Below are 25,045 nucleotides of genomic sequence, written 5' to 3'. Positions count from 1 at the left end.
CGATCTACCGCTTGACTTTTGCGATACGCGATTGACACTTTCAATTCAAGTATAATCAGTTGAATTTCGTTTAAGATTTTCCTTAATAGCCCCCCATTCACCAAACATAATGAGTTAATGACAATGACACCTCTAAACGATTAATAACGATATACATATAATGTAAATTAGCAATTGCAATTAATTGGTAACTTTGTTACGAATCCAATAAACAGATCTATAGAAAACGAGTGCCGTCTTGTACTGCTGCTTAACACACGAATGAGGCATTACATGATCACCGAGATATCTGTTTACTGTCTGTATCACTCCATGAAAATCTTATAATAAAAACAAGCAGTTAGTACCAACATTATTTGTGATATGAAACCCTTATCGTAATCCTATCGATATATATAATTATATATTAGTCAGTTCATCAACTATTGTAAGCTCTGTGCCGTTATAAGTAAGTATCAAATAAGAGCCGCAACGTCATATGTTTATGTGTATGGACCCAATTGTGTTTATTCGATATCATTATTAAAAAAAAATATATAAATGGGCCTTGCGTATATGCCGTCACTAGTCTGTAAAACCAAGTGTATATCCGAATATTTTCGATGTCCGATGCTTTTTACGTTCGGTGCATTTCGATTAGTGCTATATCGATATCGATATCGATATATACTTTCCATAGATAAATATCGATACTCGATAAGAAATTATAGATAAATTAATGTGTATTATAAAACTTGAACCATTCAGAATAAACCAATACCAATGTAGTTTTAAAGAAACGAATGGTCTGTGCGTCGAGATAAATAAATAAAAATATACCTCATATTATGTAGCCTCTAACGATTCAGCCTTTTTATATGATTGGCTCGTATTAAAGGTACAGGTTTAGTTCGTGTAATAATGAAGAAAATGTTCGCTGAAGTCGCTTGATATGCTTAAAAAGGTATTGTTTTTCTATGCAACTCAAACGCCAACTAGGTATATGTAGCTATACTCGTATACTCGTGAAATTTAATCTTCAGACTATAATCGGTCATAACCGTTTAAACTATAAATTCTCATTACTTTTTATTTATTTTTAAAGTTTTCACTATCTGTGATATCTTTGGTATAAATCTAAGCCTCGACACATTTTTTTTTCCTTTTATTTAATTAAAATATTAAAAACTAAGTAAACTAAAGCGTGTCTATGACCGGTTACAGTGTGTGATTTAATTATCTTCTAGATACATATGTGCAGGGTAAATAAATGCTATGTAGATGAGCAGTAGCTGTAGAAAGTGACAAATAGTAAACGTTTAGAAATCAACGATATCAAAAATAATTATTTAGACATTACGTTAACAAGTTTAGATTGAGGTTTTATATGTTTGGACATGATTAAAAATAAACTAATACATTTTTTTTTGTCATGCAATAGTAAATTCATTTGTTATATTTTCTTAATGATCTTTGATTTATGATTGTAAGTTCTAATTACTGCATTACTTATACCAAATAACAAAGTGATTGATCTTATTTTAGTTTTTATTTTTCAAACTAATCTATTGTATTAATGTAAAATGTTTAAGTAAAATAATTTAATTTTTTAAGTTATTTTTACACAACTATAAAATCCGAGATTTATTGTTTCATAAAACCTATTAATTAAACCTATTAACTTTTTCTTATTATTTTTACTATTTTATTGATTTATTTTATTCAATATAACTCATAATCTCTATTACATAATATCATAATAAATTTTAATAAAACTAACTTCGCAAATCTAAATAACGTGAATAAAAAGCTAATATGGGGTCACATTAAGATCGATGTGCTATAAAATTATTAAATTTTAAATCAGCTTTGTGAACTTGACTGATTGTGAACCTCAGAGACCTGTAACGAATCTCTTAACATTCTATATAAGAATAGATAATCTCTACCGCTGAGTGTTAGTACGTAGATATGTAAGGCTGTACGAATTGGGCATTTAGTTCAATTATATCAATATATGATTTATATTTAAGAGCCCTCTCAGACTCATTAACAGTTTTATCGGGTTTTGTATACAGGTAAGTACCTATACCTAATTGAGTAATTGATTATAAATTTGAACTTTGTCTACGTTGGCTGTAAATGTCTTTAAAATGTAAAGCATCAAACTCCCTGTAAACTTTTTAAAAGACGTGTATTATAATTAGAAATATTTGATTATACCATACGGTAGAGAGGGCAAGAAATGATTATTATAAGTTTATTTGTTTAAGTTTAATCTCATGTTGAGAAGATATGACAATCATCCAAAGACATGTACAAGAGTTTGAATTTAGTTGTTCTTGAAATAGATAGTATTATTTTTATTAAAAATTTATACTGTTTAATAAGCCTTCTTCATTCTTCATTCATTCATAGTGATGAATTAATGTATAAAATGAGCTAATTGTAAAGAGCTTCGTTGTAAAATCGACAGAATAGTTTCATAAATTGTCATCACGTTGTCCATACTAGTATTACGTTAATATAAAAGGTTACGACCAATGAGCTTCAAAGCCAACGTGGTTATGCGATTATAGTTCATATTAAATGTAATTAAATCCTATCATTTCCAAAGGAACGCCTATCGTCACTACGTCTAAAATCGCATACTTATTCGTTACTCCCGACTCATTCTAAGCTAGCAGGTGATATATTTGGATCGCACTTTTTGCATAAAACACGATAAATAATAACTGTTAATATAAATGTGTATAGATTTATATAAGTATGTTTTACATAGGACGAATTTTTTTGTATTATGTAATAAATGTAAGCTAAATTAGGTTGTATAGTGATTGAATAATTTATTGATAGGTATTTATTGTTTCGACTATAATTTGGTTAATTATTTTATAGGAATTGGTTTATGGATTTTTTTATATTGTAATTTTTTCGAGGCCTAAACGGAGCCTAATTTTTTTAAGGCCTGAACTTTTGTATGATTGAATGAATGATTTTTTTATGATGCAACAATAAACGTGTATTATCGAGTAAAGTGAGTGGTTTTATTTGACTGAAAATTTAAGAATATAAAATAATTTGTTCCTATTACCTAGTAGTTCCTCTGAGATAGTTCCTTTATACAACCTTCAATTTTTTTAGCTATGTATTAGAATTTTTAATTCTTTATATGTTTGTGTAGTTAAGTTTTATGTTTTTTTTTCTTTAATTTATCATAATAATTTCAAAAGAATATAATAAGATATTAAAGATTCAAAAATAATTTCAAAAGATAATAAGAATATAAAAATATTATAAGTTTATGTGAGTTAATCAATAATTATTAGCAAAATTTTATTATATCACACAAATAATTGAAGGTTTAAGTAATACACATTATCTATTGACTAGTTACATACCTATATGACAGTGTTTAAAACTTTGACTATAAGATGGCGATATTTTTATTTTAAAAAGTACTGTCCTCCAGAGGACTACATTGATAAGACTTTTTTTAATACAAAGGTAAATAAAACTAGATAATTTAGTCGTCCAATACAATTCGATTACTTTTCAATTTACATTTACTCAATCATTAGTAATTAACGATCTCAGAACGTTGGCAAGTTCTTTAATCAATAAATTACTCTCCGCTTGGCCAAACTTCTAGTTTAGTGCGAATAAGGCGTAAATCGTATTTTTTATTTTGTTAATGCATAAGATCTTTGCTGTATACCTATACTGCTAATACGTTTGGCATAGCCTACAATGTGTGAAAATCGTAAAAATTAAGTGATAAAACTTTATCATATGCATTTATAGTTAGAAAATGAAAAGTTTTCGGAAAAAATATTCTTAAGCACATAATATGTTTACATGAAACTCGAAGACAGGTATCGTAGGATAGTGTTTAGACTGAACTGCGAATTTTGACAAACTTACGTGATCAGTCAGTATTTAAAAATACTAATATCCTATGTAGGTACCTATATGTAGACAAAATGATTAACCAACACAATATAAAATAGTTCACTTACCAACGCTTCTTTACCATCAACGATATCCTCTCGGTAAGGGAGGTATGTCATTCACAAACTGAGCTTCCCCAGAACTCTGTATTACGGCCTCTAGTTTCTGCACTGGTTGGTTTAGAGGATAAAGGGACGAATCTATTTGGAAATCCAGTTTCCCGCTTGAAACGGGGCGATGTATTAGAGTACCACCAGATTTGTGCGATGCATTGAGAATGTTTGTTGGACTTATACTTAGGACGAACTGAAATATATTTTATCACATTTGTATACTCTTCCACGACGTTTCATGGAAATTCAAGCATTTTTCTGCAAGTATTTTCTGGTATATATAAATTTAGTTCTTAATTTATGGATGTAATAATTAATATTGAATAATAAATATTAATTTAATACCACGTGTTAACATAAACTAATGTGAACCAAACACGTAGAATGCCCCTCATATTAGTACCAAACTAATATGAAGGAATAAGTGGAAACGTATACAAATATATCACGAAAACCACCATTTCGTATAATGTTCAAATGAATAAATTAGACCGTCGTACAATTTATCCAAAACTTAGTATATAATTCGCTTTGCTTGTCGCTTTTCATTATCCACCACCTTATGAGGTTATGGAGGCCTATGTCAAGCAGTGGATGATGACCCACCACCTTTGTAGACCAACTATAAGCATTATGGGTCTCATATACGTTTATACAAATCACGGACTTTTTAATTTTAAATTTAAATTTTTTCAGTGATAAATAAGTCTTAAAAAGCAAAATCATTTTTTTTTTCTTAGAGTGAAGAACTAAATTCAAATTCAGTTGTAATCATCGTTTAAAGAATAAATAAAATAAGACCGCAAAAGCAAACCAAAAGTAAATGATAACAATTTTATTATCTTACAAAACAGAAATTCTTACTTAAATAGCAAATTAAAACAGCATATTATCAACAAATTAGAACAGCAATTTGGCTAATTACTTGAATGTATTATTCTATATCATATGGACATTTCATATTATTTATTTTTAGTAGATAAAAAACACAGATTTTAGTTTAAAATTAATTCACTCGTTTTTACATTCAGGGCTTTCAATATAGCTTCTGCCGTCAAGGGTATATCTGAAAAAAGCATAGTTATAATATTAGATCATGGTATTCAAAGTTCTATAAATCAAAAATCCCAAAATCCTTCAAACTCCTTCTGTCTTTTCTGTTGTAAACACAGTTAAGAATAAATTAAATGAATTTGTATACTTCTTTATTATGACAGAAATGTATAAATTTCACTAGTTTTTTTTTTTTTAATTAATGTAATGGAACTGCATACATGTATTTTCATAGAGTATTTTTCAAGTGTAAACTTTTTGCGTTAAATTTGAATAAACTATCAACACTATTTTATGTATACACCACTAATTTTATACTTAAAATTTTCTCTGCGCAAGCTCCGTGCAGTGTTAGAAATAATAGCCAAATAATTAAGTAGCTTATATTGGCTTTGGCAGATAGCAGGTACCGTAGAGATATAAAAAAATCCATGTATTTATATTTCCGAAGAAAGGACAACGACTGTGGGGTCAGCTAGTATATAATAAAATGTATTAACAATAACAAACCTATATCTATCCACTCATAAGGGTCGTAACCGGAATCCTTTCGAGACTCCATAATACATTGTCTTAAAGCATAGATAATACCATACGAAGTACAAATTCCCATCTCTCCGACAGCTGAAATGTAAAGGACGTGTATGTATGTAATTTATGAGTATTTATACAATTTATGAGTATGTTTAATGTTTAATCCATAAAGTCTGAAACTCCTGAAGCGATTCTAGTGATTTTCTTAATATTGGTTAGCTATTTGATAGAGAAATATCAATAACTATAAAAAAGAAAAAAAAGGATTATTGTATTGTAACAGTACCTACTGTTTAAACATGTAAAGCAGTTAAAACTTAGAAGTAATTCTGATTATCAATTCTTTGAAAGGTAATAGACATCGTAAAAATCAACATTTAGGTACAATTTACGGTAATTGAATTTAATAACGTCTATAAGAAAAATAATGAAGAACGTTTTTATAAAATATCTGATTTACCTTTAGATCCAAGAACACCTTTCGGGTTTTTTGAATTATATCTAAAATGTACTCTAAAATCAACCGGTATGTCTTTGGCGAGAAAAACTTCGTAATTCAAAGCGTCGTTCGTCAGCAATTTACCAGTCGTTTTGTCATAGACAAACTTTTCACATGTATAATAGCTCAAGCCTTGTACGTAAGCTCCTTCGACCTACACAAAGATAAGAAAAAAATATCAATATTGCATTAAAAAGAAAAACAAAACGGTAGGACAAAATTTATACCTGTCCTACATCGATGTTAGGATTGGTGCTCAAACCGACATCCTCTAAAATATCTGCTCTTGCTATTAGAAAACTTCCAGTTAATACATCTAATTGAACTTCTACTATAGTAACAGCGAAGGCGCTATAGCCTTGCAAGTCGGGTTCCTTATCAGTCATCATGTAAATAGCTGTTAGATCTACAAGTTCGTCTCCAGCTCGCTTTATCAGTTCTAACCAAGTAGGATTGTTCATTTGTTCTTTTATCGGCTTCAATCGCTCCTTCAACGTATTACATGCTTGTATGATAGAAAAACAAACACTTTCGCTCACAATACTGGAGCCGGAAAATACATTGTTTGCGGCTACAAATGAATAACTAGGAATAACTGTCACTTTATCTAATGGTATGCCTAGTTCATAAGCGCAAACTTGCGCTGCTTTAGTGTTTACCCCTTGACCCATTTCAATACCACCTGTGGTGACAGTCACTGTACCGTCCCCTCGGTAAATTGAGACCATGGCGGTGTAATTGCCATAAAATATCACAGGAAAGAGCATAACACTTATATGTATCGACTTTTTCATCCATCTGTTATTTTGGTTGAATATTTTGATTTCATTAACCCTCTTCTCATAATCAGCTTTCTTTTTCAACGTTTCAATAAGAGAGGGTAAATCGTTGTCTTCTTCTCTCATGTTTACTAATCGTACATCTGTGGGATCTTTCCGTACTTCAGCTGCTATGTGTTCTATGATATTTTCCATACAAGCCATGCCCTCTAAAGTTCCTGCACAAAACACAGTTGACGTTATAATCAGTTCGCGGACGACATTAGAAAACTATTTAGAACTTAGTAATAAAATCACACCTGGCGCTCTGGCGAAAGTGTTACCAGGTAGGTCAGTAGTAACAGCAAAGGTTTTTACGTTGAAGTAATCGCGATTGTAACAATTTGGAAAGCCTTCTGACACATAGCTCAAAACATTCTCATTATGGGCGCAGCCATCGTCTTCCGTGATTGTAGCATTTAAATATTGGATTTTCCCATCGTCGTCCACACCGACCTGATAAAACCTATGTATTTATAACAGAACACCTCTCCTCCCTAGATTTCACAAAATTTTTCACCTATTTTTTATTTAAGTCTTCAGAAAATAAAAATAACGAATTTCACAGTATGCTGTTTAGTATTTTTATGTGATTTACCCAATCTCTGCACTTTTAATAATCATGCGAATCAGCTTTAAATAAAAAAAAAAAAAACTATAATAGTATTTTTCTTAATTGTCTTAGAAAATAAAATGAAATTAAAAAAATGGTTTAATTTAAAGCCAGTATGCTTTCCTATTCAATTAACTTTCTTTTCAATAGAAAATTTACCTCATATTCGCACTGGCAGGGTAACCTCCTTCCAGCAATAGTCAGGTTAGTATCCAAAGGCAATATAAACCTACACGGTCGATTGAGAGTCTTAGCAACGATTGCGCTAGCGCAAGCTACTTGCACATTACGACTGATTTTTCCACCGAAACCACCGCCAAGACGTCGGACCTTCACGTGAACACTAAAATAATAAGAATAAATATAAAATACTTTTTTAAGTCTTTTTATTTATAGAATTAAAATTTAATTTAATCTAAAATGATTGCTTACTCGCTTTCTGATATATTCAAACAGCGAGCTACAGCTGCTTGAGTCAAATCCATCCATTGAGTAACATCATAGACTTCCAATCCCTTGTCAAGAGGAATTGACACACATGACAAAGGTTCCAAATAATAATGATACTGTGCTCCTATTTCATAAACACCTTTTATTATTTTCTTTACGTTAGAACCTCTTCCTTTTGGTTCAATAGTGGGACCAGCTATTACTCTTGCCGGAACTTGCTTAGCTTGGTTGATTGTCAAAACAGGAGGTACATTTTTAACATTCTTATAAGTAACTTTAACTTTATAGGAAGCACTAATAGCTAGCTCTTGATTAGTTGCGACTACTATTGCTACCGGTTGACCATAGTATTGAATATTTTTGTCAGCTAAAATTACTTCATCTTCAGTTTGCAATTGGAATCCAGGCATTGTGAACGAATTTACACCAGGGATATCTTTAGCAGTGTATACTGCTAAAACATTTGGTGTAGCCTAAAATATGCAGAAACTATACTTTATAATTTTATTTATTTATTTACTTTAATAGTACACCCTTATAAGGTACATTTCTGATGTGTATGTCGATAAAAGGTATACAGACGCTTCAGCCTGTAATATCCCACTGCTGGGCATAGGCCTCTTACCCTATGTAGGAGAAAGATCAGAGCTAAATCCACCACGCTGCTCCAATGCGGGTTGGCGGATATATTCCCTACTATGTGTAACGATCGCTATCAGGTGTACACGATAACAACCGAGACCGCCAGCTTAACGTGCTCTCCGAGGGAGACCCACAAGGACTAACAACCAGATAGGAAATAAATATTTGTATAAACAAAAATATCCACTCGAATCGAATCCAGTGGGAATCGAACCCGGGACTGTCGGTGTTTAGGCGCCGCCAACAGGTATATACACAACATTGAACAAAAACATTTGTGACAACAAGACAGTTACAGTTCGTTTAGTTATTTTTAAACTGTAATTACATTTTTTATATACTTTCACTTAAAATTTACTTACCAAAGTGTCTTTACTGTCAATAACATTCACTTCACCATTGTGGACTGTTGACAGAACAAACGCACAAAAAACTTCCCTTGGCAAGGGCGGTATATCATTCACATATTGAGCCTCCCCAGAACTCTGTATTACGGCCTCTAGTTTCTGTACTGGTTGGTTGAGAGGATAAAGAGAGGGATCGGTTTGGAAATCTTGTTTTCCACTCGAGACAGGGCGGTATATAAGAGTGCCGCCGGATTCGTATTTAGAAGTGAGAAGATTCTTCGGGCTTATACTTAAGACGAACTGAAAAATACGTTTTCTATTTATTTATTGATATTATGTACCTTATCTTTTTTTGTGTTGGAATGAATAGAGATTCATTCCTTACCAACAAATATTTTTTTAAATGAAAATCTTTTGTTAGACGTTAGCCTTACGATTGCGTTTATGTAGTTCACTGAGCTATGATATATAGTGAAATGTATCATACAATATTTTATCTGTTGATTACGGTAACCCGTCAGCTAGTTTTATCAGCAATCCGTAAAATGAGCACTAAATATGGTAATTTATGTACCTTGTAAAAAAGACCTATTGCCATTTTTTTTCTGATTTCCGGAGAAGCAGCCGGAGGCATATCTTCGGGAACTAAGTCCTTACTTAATACTTTAATAACTTCTTGTAAGGTTTTGTTGTTAAATATATTCTTTCCCTTTACATATGCTTCTGTTTGTTTCGCATGAATAAATTTAGTAGATATGTTTCCATAAACAATACTGGCTTTTATTATACTACTGTTGCTTAAATTCATTTTGATGTTAAAGGCACCGTTTACAATCGCTAACGCGTTTTGACTTCTTGCCGTTATCTGAAATTACATATAAATTACTGTAGGAGTATTTTTAAAATGAAGATCATTTCTTAAAAAATCATAGCAAGTGTAAGGTGGCAATAAATCTTATTTTCTAACTAGCATCAATTTACATAATGAGTGTACAGTACTAAAGCAAAAAATTAAGAATCTTTTAGCTACTAAGACCTGGACGTTATCTAGACATAAATACGGGATTTAACTACGATAACGGACTTTTATATATGTGTGTGTATTTTATATATGTAAGTGTTATGTATGTTTATTATTATTATATATTGTCTATTAGTACTTTGTTCGAGTTCTAATTCGCACACCAATCGTTTGTTTACTTCCTAACTGCAGTTTCTATTTCGTGTCCTATACCCAAAGGTTGTCTGGAAGAGATCGCTCTTTCAGCGATAAGACCGCCTTTGTACATCTTTCATTTTATATTTTTTCTCTGTTGTTTCTTTTAATGGTGTACAATAAAGAGTATTATTATTATTAGTCTGGAAATAATCACAAGTGACTGTATATAATACAGAAGATCACAACTATATAATACTGCTGTCAAGTAGTGTTGTGTTGTTATGGTGAGTAAGGTAGAAAGAGTTCCTGGGCAGGGTCGGCGGTAGGATAGGCAACACGCTTGCAATGCTTCAGGTTTTACAGGTATGCAAAGGCTACACTATTATTTTTTAATCTGGGGTAAAATGATTAAATAATCTATTTTTTACTTTCAATTTTGTATTTTAAAATTAATTTAAAAAACATATCAATATTCTCAGAAAAACAAAACATCCATATTTGTAAATTGCAGCGTAACCTTACTTTCTTTCCTTAGCTTTCAGTTTGATTTTACGATTGAAGTAAAAATTTTGAGACGTCAAAATTGTATTAAAATCTAGATTAAACCCTACATATTTAAACGTTTTGTATTTTAACTTACCTTGTAACTTCTGAATATATGATTGGAACCTTGTGGAGGTAATTCGAAGTTTATTAATAATTTGCCTTTCATATTGCACTTAAGAAAATCTGGCAATGACAAAGTAACTGTATTATTAGTTCCTTCACCTGCAAAATAAGAAGATAAAATTTTATGAACGTGACATCTCAGGTTTTATAGACCAATAAAATCGAACGACAAAACAAAATAAATTTTGCGGTAATTTCTGATATTTAACTTTACCAAGTCCCCAGTATAATATATGGGATAACATTTTTATCGTTTAGAACTATAAATATAACCTAGCTATAAAAATATAAGCTTAGTGTGAAACAATATTTATTTCTTGTGTGAATCCAAAATTAATAAAGTAACTGAATAATTCTGAGGCGAAAAAAATACAATGATTTGTAACGAAGTGTATATTTTGGAGAGTTAAGTTACTTTTGATATTATTACAGTAAACCTATATTCCTTATAGAAGTGAAGATAATACAATTTTTCGGGTGATTTTATCTAAATCACTTAACGACATGAAAAGTTTAGTATAATTGCAAATTGTTTGTCTCTTGTCGACGAGGATGTTCATGAAGCGGATGTAGAAAATCGCTGGCCAGAAATATCACATCTTCAGCCTAGTAAATCAGGTGTGTCTGTAAGAACAACGTGTATCATTAGACAATCGCGAACACCTATGCGATCGAACTAGAACCCCTGGTTAATTGTTTAGCCAGATCAATACCAAAGAATTTAAATCTAAAATCAGATTATTATCTTTTTATAGTTATTATACATTTGTCGATTTCATTGCTCATTTCGATAAAGAAGGATACAGTCGCTGAGAAATGTTAACAAACAAGGTTGTGTCAGAAAAAGCTTATAGTCTATAACATATAATAAAATGGTAGGAAAGTCAAAACTTTAAGTATATTGAATATTTTTTTAAAAGAATACTTGGGGTGTGATCTACAATCGATATCGAAGCCAAAAATATAGTTTTTAGAATTTTTGTCTGTTTGTATGTATTTTCTGGATAAACTCAAAAAGTACTGCATGGATTTACTTCAAATTTGGCACGAATATTATTAAGAAGTTCGGTCAACATATAGGCTAAATATTATCACGCTATTATCTACGGGAAACGAGCAGTGAACCTTTATTTCTTCAACGCATTCTGTAACAATGTGTAATCTAACGACGCATATTTGAATGTTGTTGTTATTATGTTAAAAACCATGGTATAAGCTAGCTTCACACTATTAAATTAAGACATTCTGTAGTATATTTAGTATCAGCATTGTACCCGTGCGAAGCTGGGGCGGGTCGCTAGTACCTAATATAAACAGACTTACTAAAAAAAGGTTCAGAGGGATTATTCAAAGGAATAAGTATGAGACACCAGCATAACTATGAGTGGTGTGGATCTCTTAGATTAATTCCACAGCATAACTATAATAATAATATGAACGAACAAATTAGCCTCGTACACACTACGTTTACATTATGCGAATTATTTAATGCATGAAATGTCAGCTCTATTAATGTCAAATTATTTTTTTGAATCTGTAAAAATCAACAATCTGTATAACTCCATATTTAATGGTACAAACAACGAGAAGTACCTAAATACGTTTTAATATATGATGCTGATGATAAAAATAAGTAATATGATGCGAAAATTTAGAATAGCATTTTCGAATATTTTTGGGATTTTCTCACTTGTTGAATGACCCATTATCAGTTATTAACATGGACATTTTAGGTCTCTTTACGATAATAATCAAAATCACTCCGGAATCGGAACATACTGATCACCTAGATTATAATAATAAGATGCATCAGACTGTAATATGAACCACTGTTAACTCGCTTATACCTCCTTATTACAGTCCAGCATTGCTATTAAGCAACACCGTTCAATTTCAATGCAACGAAATAGCGAATAATAAAGAGTCTACAATACAAATTTATTCAAACTGTATTCACCTTCAGGACCGTTACTGTTACATAATTCTGTGAAAAAAAAATTACGAATAAATTAATAACTTACAAATAGTGACAGTGGCTCCGACTGCCTCGAACAGTATGAACAAATCGGACGGGTAGGAAGGCTTGATATGTTTCAGCATGATATTTCCGGCCAGAGAACCGACCTAAAGAAATTTTTACATTTATTTACCATAGTCAATTTGAAGTTTAAAAAAATACTAGCCGACTGAACCTTGAACTGCCGTATTTTTTTAAGTAAAGCTTCTTTGCGCACGCTTGACTTGAGAGTTAACTGGTAAATGAGAATGGTAAACGAGAGCGTTACCAAAAGTGTGATCATGCGAGGCGAATGGAAGTTAGGAGCGAGGTAAAGTTAGGGAAGATTGAAAAGAGAGAGTTATGTTTCGTATATTACTGTAGGGGCAACTAAAAAGTTTTACTTCAGTCGTGTGATCTAAAGCACTCGTTTTTTGAAGTTATACTTCTTTTGGCACGTTAGGAAAAAATAATGAGAGTAAATTTTTTACGATGCGCGCGGCACCATGAAGTAAGCTAGCCAATGAAGTATAACTTCTTACGTGCGTACATAAGTTACACACACACACACACTTTTTTAACGTAAATGTTTTGATTATTGAAATAAAAATTCTTTACGCACGCTTGACTTGGGAAGTAAGCTGGTAACTGCGTTACGAGAATTACGAAAAGTGTGATCGGACGAGGCGAGTTCGCCTAGTCATAACAACATAGTCCAAATCGGGTTAGAAGTTGATTTCTAAGTATTCTATAAATCTAAGCTAGCCTTCCTATATAAACTAATAATATATAAATAATAATAGCCTATCATTCCTCAATAAATGGGCTTATTAAAGAAAAAAAAAAAACTATTACTAAAATAATACAAAAATTTGTCATGTGTAACAGTAGTTATGATAATGACATAAATGGCGATAACGTATCGGCAAAATATAGGTTCGAGAAGCGTTTAACTGGAATACTGTAATTGCAGCTGATAACCACTGAATAAAAAAAAGGTAAAGCCCATTTCTTCGACATAAATTGAATAATTTTACTATAATTTAATTTTTTTTTTAGATGAAAATTTAAATACGCTTGTTAAAAGAAAGCGTGAAAATTTATAATTGAAAATCAACTTACATTTCTTACTGGAATTTGAGCGATTAAATCGATATGTTTTGCTAGTTCCTCTAAATATGCAAAATCTTCCTTAGTAGCTGCCGTTTCTTTAAATATTTGTATACATTCTTCCAGTGAGATATTAGCTCCCAGGACGAGGTTCTGATCAAAATTATACTGCTTCAGAAAGGCCACATCGCTGATGTCAATTAGTATTGAAGGATAACTGTAGTCACGTAAGATAGCTGAAACATTTTATTATTATTACGATTATATTATAGGAGTATGTATATATATATATATATATATATATATATATATATATATATATATATATATATATATATATATACATACTAGCTGACCCGGCGAACTTCGTATCGCCTAACACATACTTTATCGTATGGTATTAAAGTTCAAATTGACTTTTAAGTATTATCACAAATCTTTTGTTTGGGAGTATAGAAAAGGTTGTTTTTAGACTTTTTCAGGAAATTTAATTTTTTTTAGAATTTTTCTCTCCGTAAGAACCATCCTCGTACTTCAAGGAATATTTTAAAAAAAGAATTAGCGAAATCGGTCCAACCGTTCTCGAGTTTTGCGCTTAGCAACACATTCAGCGACTCATTTTTATATTATAGATTTACCCAATAACGCTTTTTTAATTACCACCTTGAACCCCCTACGTCACAAAAGCTAGCTCCCCTATAAGACTGTGATTGAAAATAGCTTACTAATTAATAATTTGTTTCTATTATTCTAAAGATATACAAAAAAAACCCTTTGTCACATCTCGTCACGCTAAGCAAAGACTCCCCCTCCTCCTTATTTAATTAACATATTTAATGGACAACCCTATATCATTTATACAACCTATCATATATATATATATATATATATATATATATACGTATGTGTGTATTTTTCAAAAAAAAAAATTATAACTTATTTATATGTATTTTGTAAGTATCACTGGTAACACGTCTCTTCGTCTCCACTTTATCGTCTTCATGGTACTAAAAAGAACGCCTTTTGTGCATATTTTACTTGTCTATTCCTTTTTTTGTACAATTATGAATTTTTGTACATGTAGGTAATTAAAGAAACTAGGACAAAAGAGACGATGGAAATACAGCCATAAGGCTATAAAATATGACCCTATGCAGATGTAATTGCGCGTATCTTTGAGCTAACTATAAAATTAACGTACGAGTAACTTCTGTATAATTATATAACATACTAGCTGTACTCGCGACTTCGTCAGCGTGGAATTTAACAAAAAGATATTGGTCAGTTCGCAGAGTTATAAAATAAATAAATTTCTAAAATAAAAGTACTCTAAGTTACTCCTTACTATATCAGCTATCTGCCAGTGAAAGTCCCGTCAGAATCGGTCCAGCTTTTTAGAGATTAACCGGAACAAACATACAGACAGACAAAAATTAAAAAAAAATTATTTTGGTATATGTATCGTGTTTACATCCATGTGCATTTAGTAAGAAGCGTTTATTTTAATATTACAAAAAGACACTCCAATTTTATTTATTTGTATATATAATATGTAAAAACATTCGCAGCAAATACTATCATTTCAACCACGCTACAATTTAAAATTCCTTATAAAATGCTCAAGTAATCTGTTTGTTCATATACATTTTTAGCATTTATGATCTTATGATGTTAAAATTTTATTGAAGCGAGAAAAGCCAGCCCTAACAATATTCTACAATCGTACATTTTTGTGGTAAGCTTTACGAAAAATCTATCACATCCTCAGGTTTGAGCTTTAAACTGGTATGGCAATATATGTCTATATGTATTATATACGACTACGATACTACTATCGTCATCTGTTGATGATTTAACATCAACTAAATCTAATTGGCTGTTAATAATCCTAACGCTATCTAATTAGACTAATACTACTACGTTGTCTATTATAAAAATAAAATGTTAACTGTTAGGGCTTATGATATTGTCACTCAAACATAATAACATGTGTAAGCTATGATTATGGGAATAACGAACAACATGTTACATCTTTACAAGTGTACTTTATTACGTGATAATAAGTTTGGGCTGGCTTTGTAAAAAAAAAAATAGACACTATTTTATTTAATCATCAATACATATAATAAAAATGTAAACGTACGTTTTGCGCGCTAATCTCAGAAACGGCTTTTCCATTTTCGTTAGTATATTGTAGTAAGCTTCACTTAACATTTTTATTCATCATAAATAATAAAGTTATGCCAATTTAAAGAATCGCGTTAAACATGTACATACCTACCCAAACGGCGGTTGATTGTTTATAATGCAAAATAAACCAAAAGATCTATCAAAAAAATGCTGTCCAAAGTCACTCTACGAGGACGTAAACGTAGGCACCGCTAGTTATAAATAAATATACATAAGTACCTAAGAGACATAGAGAAACGTTATTTCAAGTTATAATAATCTCGAGAGCGCTAGTAAATCTGCGCTTTTAGTTACTATGTAATATATAATTACGATGTATTTTTTGGTCTTTTTCTTTTACAAAACGACTCACCTTCCGTGGACGTATAATTTTTTTTTTTTTTATTTGATCAATTGTCAACTTCACCAAAATGATGAAAAATCAATTACTCGCTACGCACCTGTAGTATAAATGTACAAGGTTTTTGCGTCGTGTGTAAATATTATATTAGTAGTTACATGTTGACACAAAATCAGATACGGTATTTTATTGTGATAAAACGTAAATTTAACATATTGGTCACCTTTTCCAGTATTGCCGTCAATGAGTTTATAAGAATCAACTCCATAATTCCTAAAAATTTCAAATATATGATCTTCTTCGAAAACTTTAAAGAACATCCTGTCACCGAAATTAATTTCTAACGGCCCATCTGATTCACTGGCCTCGTTAACGATGCTCCAGTCGCTCTCGCTGGTTTCAGAGCACCTCCGATCACAAATCCTCATTTTATCCTTCACGCAAGTCGACAATTCCTCAATGTCTTGGACTCGCTGACATAATTCTGAACTAGGATCATCGGCGAATGTTTTTATCGTGTCCATTATTGGTCTATAACCAGTACATCGGCATGTATTACTGCCAAAAGAGTTCTCCAGTTGAGCCATCGTTAATTTCTTTGGTAGGAGACTGAAAACAAACAAACGTTGGTACGTTAATTTAATTCAGTAATTAGTATTGTACTCAATGCAATCAAGCTACTGAAAACATTTCAGTAATCACATTCACTTTGTTAGAGGACAGTTAAACGTTCGCTAAATAGCGGCAAATTGAAGATAGGTAATTTAGTAGTTTATTAGTATGCATGTAATGACAATGACTTTACAATTAAGTTGGACGGCTCTGAAATCTTATATATAAAATTCTCGTGTCACAATGCCAGTTACCATACTCCTCCGAAACGGCTGGACCGATTATTATGAAATGTGTGCCTATCGGGTAAGTCTGAGAATCGGCCAACATCTATTTTTCATACCCCTACGTTATAAGGGGGGAAGGATTAAGGGGGCTGAAGTGATGATAATATCTAATATCGTTAACAATTGTACAAATAAAAATAAAATAAAAAATTTCCACGAACACCAGCTGCGTGCTTCCAAAATTATATAAATTTTGCCATAATCTTATATCACCTTGTTGTAAAAAATACCGTACCATAACAAGAAATCTATACAATAATATACATTTTTAACAATTATACCGTTCGTTTCTTTATTTTAATATGAAGCTATTCTTTGACGCCAATTATTCATAAGATACAGTTATCTAACTAGTTCAGATAATAGGTGCACTTTAATTTGAAACATATTTCTTTATACCACCTTAATTGTAAAAGTGTGAATTGTACCTATTTAATTGTAACCAATAAAATACTTTTTTTTAATTTGCTGTAAACTGGGAACTATGTTACTTTAAAATGTTTATTATTTACTAACCTCCGCATCTGCATCACCCATCCAGGTGTACAATAACCACACTGTGTGCCATTGAACGCAGCTATTCTCTTCTGGAAATCGCTGTATCCCTTACCGCGGCTACCAACTGCTTCCACCGTAGTGATGTCCCAACCGTGACAGGAAAATACCAGTATCAAACACTGGTAAAGATAACTATGATAAGTATACATTTCAATTTGACAATGAGTTGGTTAGACCAACTGTCTGTAATTTGGTGTTCGAGTTCGAGTGCTTATTTGATTGATTTGATTAATTGAGTGATCCTGTTATGTCCCATTGCTGGGCAAAGTCCTCATTTTCCATATGGGAGAAAGGTTAGAGCTTAATTTACCACGCGACGCCACTGCAAGTTGGCAGCTATTTTTTTTAACCAGGAACTTGCACCGATAGCTTTGCGTACTCTCCGAGAGATGATGAAGAGACCCACAAAGCCATAAAACGAGACCAGAAACAAATATTTGCACATACACAAATATCTACCTCGAGCCTGTAATCGCCGACGTTTTTGGTAATATCATGCACCACAAGTCCAGACAAATGTTTAGATATTAATTTTTGACAATTAATTAAAACTTAATTAAATAGACTGAATGGTAACAGACCTTGAACTGAAACAACAAATTCTTACATATTGATCTGCTAGCCTAAATGCTTTTCGTTTGTGTAGACTTATAGAGGAAACTGATTTCAGTCGTAGCTTCCAAAATGGTGGAAAAAAATTATCCTAGTCACGATAATAACTAAGAATAACTTCTTTACAGGCTCTATGAGGGACAGCGGCGAGACAAAGCAAACATCCAGAATAGGAACAAACATTTGTGTAAATACAATTATCCATCTCAAACGAAATTGAACTCGTGACCGCTCGCTAATAAAACTTTTATCAGCATTACACCAGCAAGGGCTTCATAAATTCAGTTAAATTTTTTAGTATTTTATATATTTAGTTAAGGACAGTTTTATGGAGTTAAATAAGAGTAAAGGTTGTGTTATCTGTTTTACAAATAGTAAGGATTATTACCAGGGTCAATTTGGGCGTTTTGTTTGATTCCACATTATCATTTAGGCCACACTATGATTATACTACTAGTAAAGTCAATAAGACGTTGGGCTTTGTTGTTCGTACCGCGCAGCCCTTCAGGAATGCAAGATCTTTGATAACTCTAAATATTGTATTAGTGAGGTCTATTATTGAGTACTTCTTTTCTAATTGGTTACCAATAAATAAATAAAAAAGAACATTGCCAGAATTGAAATTATTCAACGCCTTTTTTTGAAAATATTTTAGCAGTAGGCGAGGTCTTCGAGGGTTCCTACGCACTTTGATATACTCCAAAAGTATAATTTGAGAATTCTGGAAGATCGAAAGACTACATCCGATTCGTGTAGTCTCCATAAACTAACTAATGGTGTTTACAACAGCAGATTGTTGAAGAAACTTAACTTGAAAATTCCTATTCACTCAGTTCGTCACCCACAACTCTTTAGCATACCACTGACTCCTAATAATCCCATTTAGGTATAGAAAGACCAAAAAAAAAAAAAATAAGGAGTTTTTTAGACCGAGTTTGCAGAATTAAACTGGTGTATCAATAGATTGTCTTTTTAACCGACTTCCAAAAAAGGAGTTGGTTCTTAATTCGACTGTATTTTTTATATTTATGTTATTTCAGAACTTTTGACTGGGTGGACCGATTTCGACAATTTTTTTTAATCGAAAGGTGGTGTGTGTCATTTGGTCCCATTTAAATTTATTTGAGATCTAACAACAACTTTTTGAGTTATATCTAATAATGCATTTTTACTTGACTATTTTTTTGTCGACCTACGTTGTATTATACCGCATAACTTTTTACGGCATGTACCGATTTTGATGATTTTTAATTTAATTGAAAGCTGATGTTTATCACGTGGTCACATTTAAATTTTATCGAGATTTGATCACAACTTTTGGAGTAATCTTTGATAATGCGTATTTACTTGACTATTTTTTCATCGACCTACGTTGTATTACTTGTCGATGTAATTGAAGTCGGGTTTTTTTCTTTTGCGAGCAAATACAATTATTCTTTTTCAGCTGTATTATTTTTATAAGTATCGATTTTTTTTATTCTTAATTGTGTACTTTTTTATATTGCATATATTTTTAATATATCCCTAACCCTAAGTATCTAGTTTTGTACGTTACAATATTGTATTAGTATTTTATTGACGTGTGAGGTTTGAATTGGAAAATGCATTAATATTTTTAAATTGTTTGTTACAATTGCTGTATATTGTATTAATTTATAGTCTATATATTCGTTATCTATTACTGTATCTAATAAAATATATACATTTATTACATAAATACACTCGGAACGTTTCATTGCTAATCCCGAGCGAAAATCGAACCATTAGCGAACCATCGGTGTTTTAGGCGATTACATGTACCACTACAGAGTACTTGTTGTACAGGTGTAGTACATTGGTTTTTTGTGTCCATCAACTGAGCAAAAATGGTTTTGCTATAGAGTAGATAAGACTGGTTTACTTTTTAAACGACACAACACAAAGTTGTCAGATTTCAGGAAGTAGTTCATATACCAGATAAGTTCGGATTGATCCCCAGGTCAGTATATAATTTTAAATTTCGATAGAGTTTTCAATGATTTGCGACTTGGTTTAACTTGTATTTGATACCCGATCAACTAACATTAGTTGATCGGATATCGAATACATTGATCAATGATCGCTTATTCATATTACTCACAGAGTTGATGGAAAAAGTCTCGACTTCACCGGAAGTCGGCCTCCGAGCGTATACGTTCACAATGCAGGCTCCGCACACGCCCTGATGGCACATCGCCTTCGTGCCGGGAAGACACAGGTAGTATCTGAGGTAGGAGAATAAAGAAGTTTCGCGAGGCACGAGATTGTTGACTGTAAGAAAAATTAAAAACTTGTTTTATCAGTATGTTGCATTACAAATTATGTACCGGCCAACCGGTGAGATTTTATTTCTAAAATCTTAATTCGTAAACCACTTTTTAAGTCAATTTTTTCTTTAAAAATACTAACGAGACAAGCAAAATTTAAACTGAACTTTTGCTACATTACAGAGATACGGCTTTCTTAACTCGCAAATGTTTATATTTTTGTATAATCTATATATATATAATAAAATGGTAGGAAAGTCAAAACTGTACATTGAATATTTTTTTTAAAGAATACTTGGGGTGTGATCTACAATCGATACCGAAGCCAAAAATATAGTTTTTAGAATTTTTGTCTGTTTATCTGTTTGTCTGTATGTATGTCCGGGATAAACTCAAAAGTACCGCATGGATTTACTTCAAATTTGGCACGAATATTATTAAGAAGTCGGGTCAACATATAGGCTACATATTATCACGCTATCACCTACGGGGAACGAGCAGTGAACCTTTATTTCTTCAATGCACTCTGTAACAACGTGTTATCTAACGACGCATATTTGAATGTTGTTTTTATTATGTTAATAACCATGCTATAAGCTAGCTTCACACTATAAATAAAGACATTCTGTAGTATATTTAATAAAAGCATTGCACCCGTGCGAAGCCGGGGCGGGTCGCTAGTACTATATAATAGTAATAATAATAATAATATGTAATTGTATAGTAATAGTAATAGTATATAACAATAATATATAGACTAGGCCGTTGGCGCAGTTTGTACTGGCCCTGCTTTCAGCTCCGCGGGTTGTGGGTTCGAATCCCCTTTAAATCCCGCTTGACAGTCTGGGTGAAATATGTGTATTTATATATGTATAATTTTCAAGTTATTTATATAAAAAAACGATATAGCAGTCGGCTGTTACCTATAACACAAGCTTACCTTAGGAACAGACGAACGTGTGTGAATGTAATATTAATAATTATTTTTCGCTTATAATTTAACCTGACACAATACACAAACACTTGTACCACGACATACATGATGGCCAATTTAAATGTTAATGTGAGCGGGAATTGAACCCGCAACCGCCAGCGCAACAGCCGGTGCTGTGACTGCTGCGCCAACGCGTCGACAATCAATTATATTTCTTTTATTGACGCGACGATTGACTATGTTTTTAGTAAATAACCTGTTTATAACTGGAAATAATAGTAAAAAAAATATTTTACAATAAATTTCTCTACGCCTTAGTTATTCTTTCACAATGCAGTCGTAGTTTACCTACTAAGTGTGAGTCAGTAATAGTAGTAGTAAATACTGTCGTAACTCATATTTCCTATTTGTTTTTAACGATTTCCAGTTGCACCAACAAAATGTAACAAAATGTAATGTATATTTACAGTATTAAAACCAGTTTATACCGGTTGGCGAAATTAAAGGTACGTTTACTCAATGTATATTTATAATGAAGATATAAATGTAAAAATAAACATATCTTAACTAAAAGAATTATGAAATAAAATAAAATTGCTTAAGAAAGATTTTTTGCGTTACAGCATCGGTAACAGTTACAATAACGACTGTTATTACGTATACCTATAAATTACAGTAATCACACTCAAGGGACTGTAAACTATAAGATACGCAAATCATTACAAAACAACTTGATGACTTGTAGATTATTTTTATATTTCCGCACACGCTCGTGATCGTCTTCTTTCTCATTAAGACTAAAGTATTTGTGACAACTTAATTTGAACCGTATGTTCAAAGGTTTATACGCATTCCAGGTTTCAAGTTACTTGGAACTAACACTGAGCGATGAACATCTTAATCTTTGTAATTTCTGAAGTAACGAACCAAAGACTGTTAAATGTTTATGATAAAAATTTAAAATACCTTCTTTAAAAAAAATGTAGCAAAATATATTGATATCGGAAAATTGATATAAATTTCACAAATAAACAAAAATACGCAAAAGAAAGAACCAACTATTTAAATTGATTCTCGACAGCAAATCGAAAAAATCCCAAATGAAGTATTATAAAAAAGAAATTGATTTTAAATATATTTCATAAAGCCTATATAAGTTTATTGTAATATATATTACAATATAAGTATATTATATAATAATTTTAAAAGGCCAGGTCAAGAGTACCCTAAGCCGAAGAGCATGTATGAAGGGAATAATGAAAGTGGACGAAGCGAAAGAAGTATCTAAGGATCGTAGCAAGTGTAAAGAAGTGGTCTCTACCTACCCCTACGGGAAAGAGGCGTGATTATATGTGTCTGTATGTATATAAATAATAAAAAAATTGAATGGCGTCCAAATGAAAAAAAAAGTTATATGTATAATATAATACACGTTAAGTTAAATTAAAAAAAACTTAATAAAATATAAAATTCATTATTTAAAAAAAAACAATACCAATACTTAATCTAATATCTATCTAAATCTAAATCTTTTAGTTCGAAAGTTAATAAAACACATCAATTGACATATACACGTAACTGATACATTAAAGTGACATAATAATGAAATAATTAGATAACACTAAATTAACGAATTCAAATTCTTTCATAATTACTCGCCTAAAAGTAAATGGTAAAAATCGGCATTGACATTAAAATTAATAATATAAAACTCTATTAGTAAAAAATCGTTAAAATGCTATACAAAAATATAATGTTTCACTTCATTTGTAATCAACAATCCAACAGATAACTTAACTCGCTAATATTACCTGAACATTTCTGCCCATTCACCGTAAACTCTACACATGCCATCACCGCGAGAAGTCACTATCTGAACTGAACGATTTCTTCATCAAATATAATTTTATATACAAAGTACCTACACGTTTTTCGTGCTCGTAAAAATGGATAAAAAAAAATTGTGGCTCGTTTTGTCCTTGTTACGTACGACGAAATATAAAATAGTATTAAGCGCGATTAAATTATAGTAAACAAAAGAAAATTGAACAAAAGAAAATTATACAAAAGAAACTATACAAAAGAAACAATACAAATGTATGTCTAACACCAATAAGTTTTCAATGTCAATTATATCAAATAATTTTCAATCATATGTATGTGGATATTACCTACTTACTGGTAATGAAAATAAGGGTGGATCCAGTGGGGGGTCATCGGGGTCATGATCTCCCCTGGACTGGGTCAATATGGGTAATTTAAATTATTAAACATAATATTTTTTGCCAAAATATAGATATTTTTAAGTACAGTACTGACATTAATAAAATAACTACTTTTTACGTGTATCTATTATTATCATCAAAATTAAATTATAACTTCTTGTGACTTGACCACGACTATGTGATCCCCCCCCCCCAGCACCAAAACTGGATCCACTCATGAATGAAAAGACTGACCAATTAACCAAAGAGGCTATCACCGCGAACTGATATTTATTACAATTGCAATAAATATTATTATCCTATTTTTTATTCAACTACCGCGTATTGCTTTATTATCTAAATTATGATTATTAAAAATTAATATGTTATTTTAAATTAATATAAAAGAAAAATTTATAAATGTGCCCTTAATTATCTACCTTACCTTTATTCTACACTAGCTGTGCCCGCGACTCCGTCCGCGTGGAATTTAACAAAAAGTTATTGTTCAGTTCGCAAAGTTATAAAATAAATAAATTTCTAAAATAAGAGTAGCCTAAATTATTCATTACTATATCAGTTATCTGAGAGTGAAAGTCCCGTCAAAATCGATCCAGCCGTTTCAGAGACAGACAGACCGACAGATAGACAGACAAAAATTGTAAAAAATGTTATTTTGGTATATGTACCGTGTATACATCCATATGCATTTAGTAAAAAGCGGTTATTTTAATATTACAAACAGACACTCCAATTTTATTTCTTCGTATAGATATTTGACATTTAGTAGAGACAAACAATATTTATCTATAGTCTATAATACGTATATTCTCAATTTGATTAACGCGTGTGTGTCAAATATATGGTAGTGTGTGTAATGTTTTTTTAATTGATTTTATGTAGATATTTTTTATGCATAATTAAAAAAATATTAGCATTCTGCACTCCTTCTCTATATAAACTATACTACGAAATTTCATACTCCTCCGTCTGTGCAATTTTCGAAAAAAGGGGTACAAATATTTTGCTTCACGTATTCATATGTAGAAGAAAAAGATAATGTTATAATGTATTAAAATAAGAAACGTCG

General features: G+C 31.4%; 1 protein-coding gene across 1 annotated transcript; it reads right to left on the bottom strand.

Moving 5' to 3' along the window:
- Positions 1-4,863: 4,863 nt before the first annotated feature.
- On the bottom strand, positions 4,864-23,605 carry LOC123661044 (indole-3-acetaldehyde oxidase-like). Its single transcript, XM_045596056.1, has 16 exons — positions 23,563-23,605; positions 20,652-20,821; positions 17,879-18,039; positions 16,687-17,072; positions 13,946-14,169; positions 12,849-12,951; positions 10,799-10,926; positions 9,574-9,864; positions 9,015-9,299; positions 7,993-8,483; positions 7,720-7,903; positions 7,208-7,403; positions 6,357-7,126; positions 6,091-6,283; positions 5,607-5,720; positions 4,864-5,109 (listed from the first exon to the last, which is right to left on the bottom strand). Exons 1-16 carry the CDS (start codon positions 23,603-23,605, stop codon positions 5,039-5,041), a joined length of 3,810 nt encoding a protein of 1,269 aa, XP_045452012.1. The 3' UTR covers positions 4,864-5,038.
- Between the last annotated feature and the right edge of the window lie 1,440 nt (positions 23,606-25,045).

Source organism: Melitaea cinxia, chromosome 16 (assembly GCF_905220565.1).
Source record: "Melitaea cinxia chromosome 16, ilMelCinx1.1, whole genome shotgun sequence".
NCBI classification, from domain to species: domain Eukaryota; kingdom Metazoa; phylum Arthropoda; class Insecta; order Lepidoptera; family Nymphalidae; genus Melitaea; species Melitaea cinxia.
This window is presented reverse-complemented; position numbering and strand designations above follow the sequence as displayed.

Coding starts and splice junctions, on each gene's coding strand:
- LOC123661044 (XM_045596056.1), bottom strand. CDS start 23,605: ATGGCATGTGTAGAGTTTACGGTGAATGGGCAGAAATGTTCAG. Junction 7,404..7,719: donor CCTGCCAGTGCGAATATGAG/GTAAATTTTCTA, acceptor AGGTTTTATCAG/GTCGGTGTGGACGACGATGG. Junction 5,721..6,090: donor AGGTGTTCTTGGATCTAAAG/GTAAATCAGATA, acceptor TTTACATTTCAG/CTGTCGGAGAGATGGGAATT.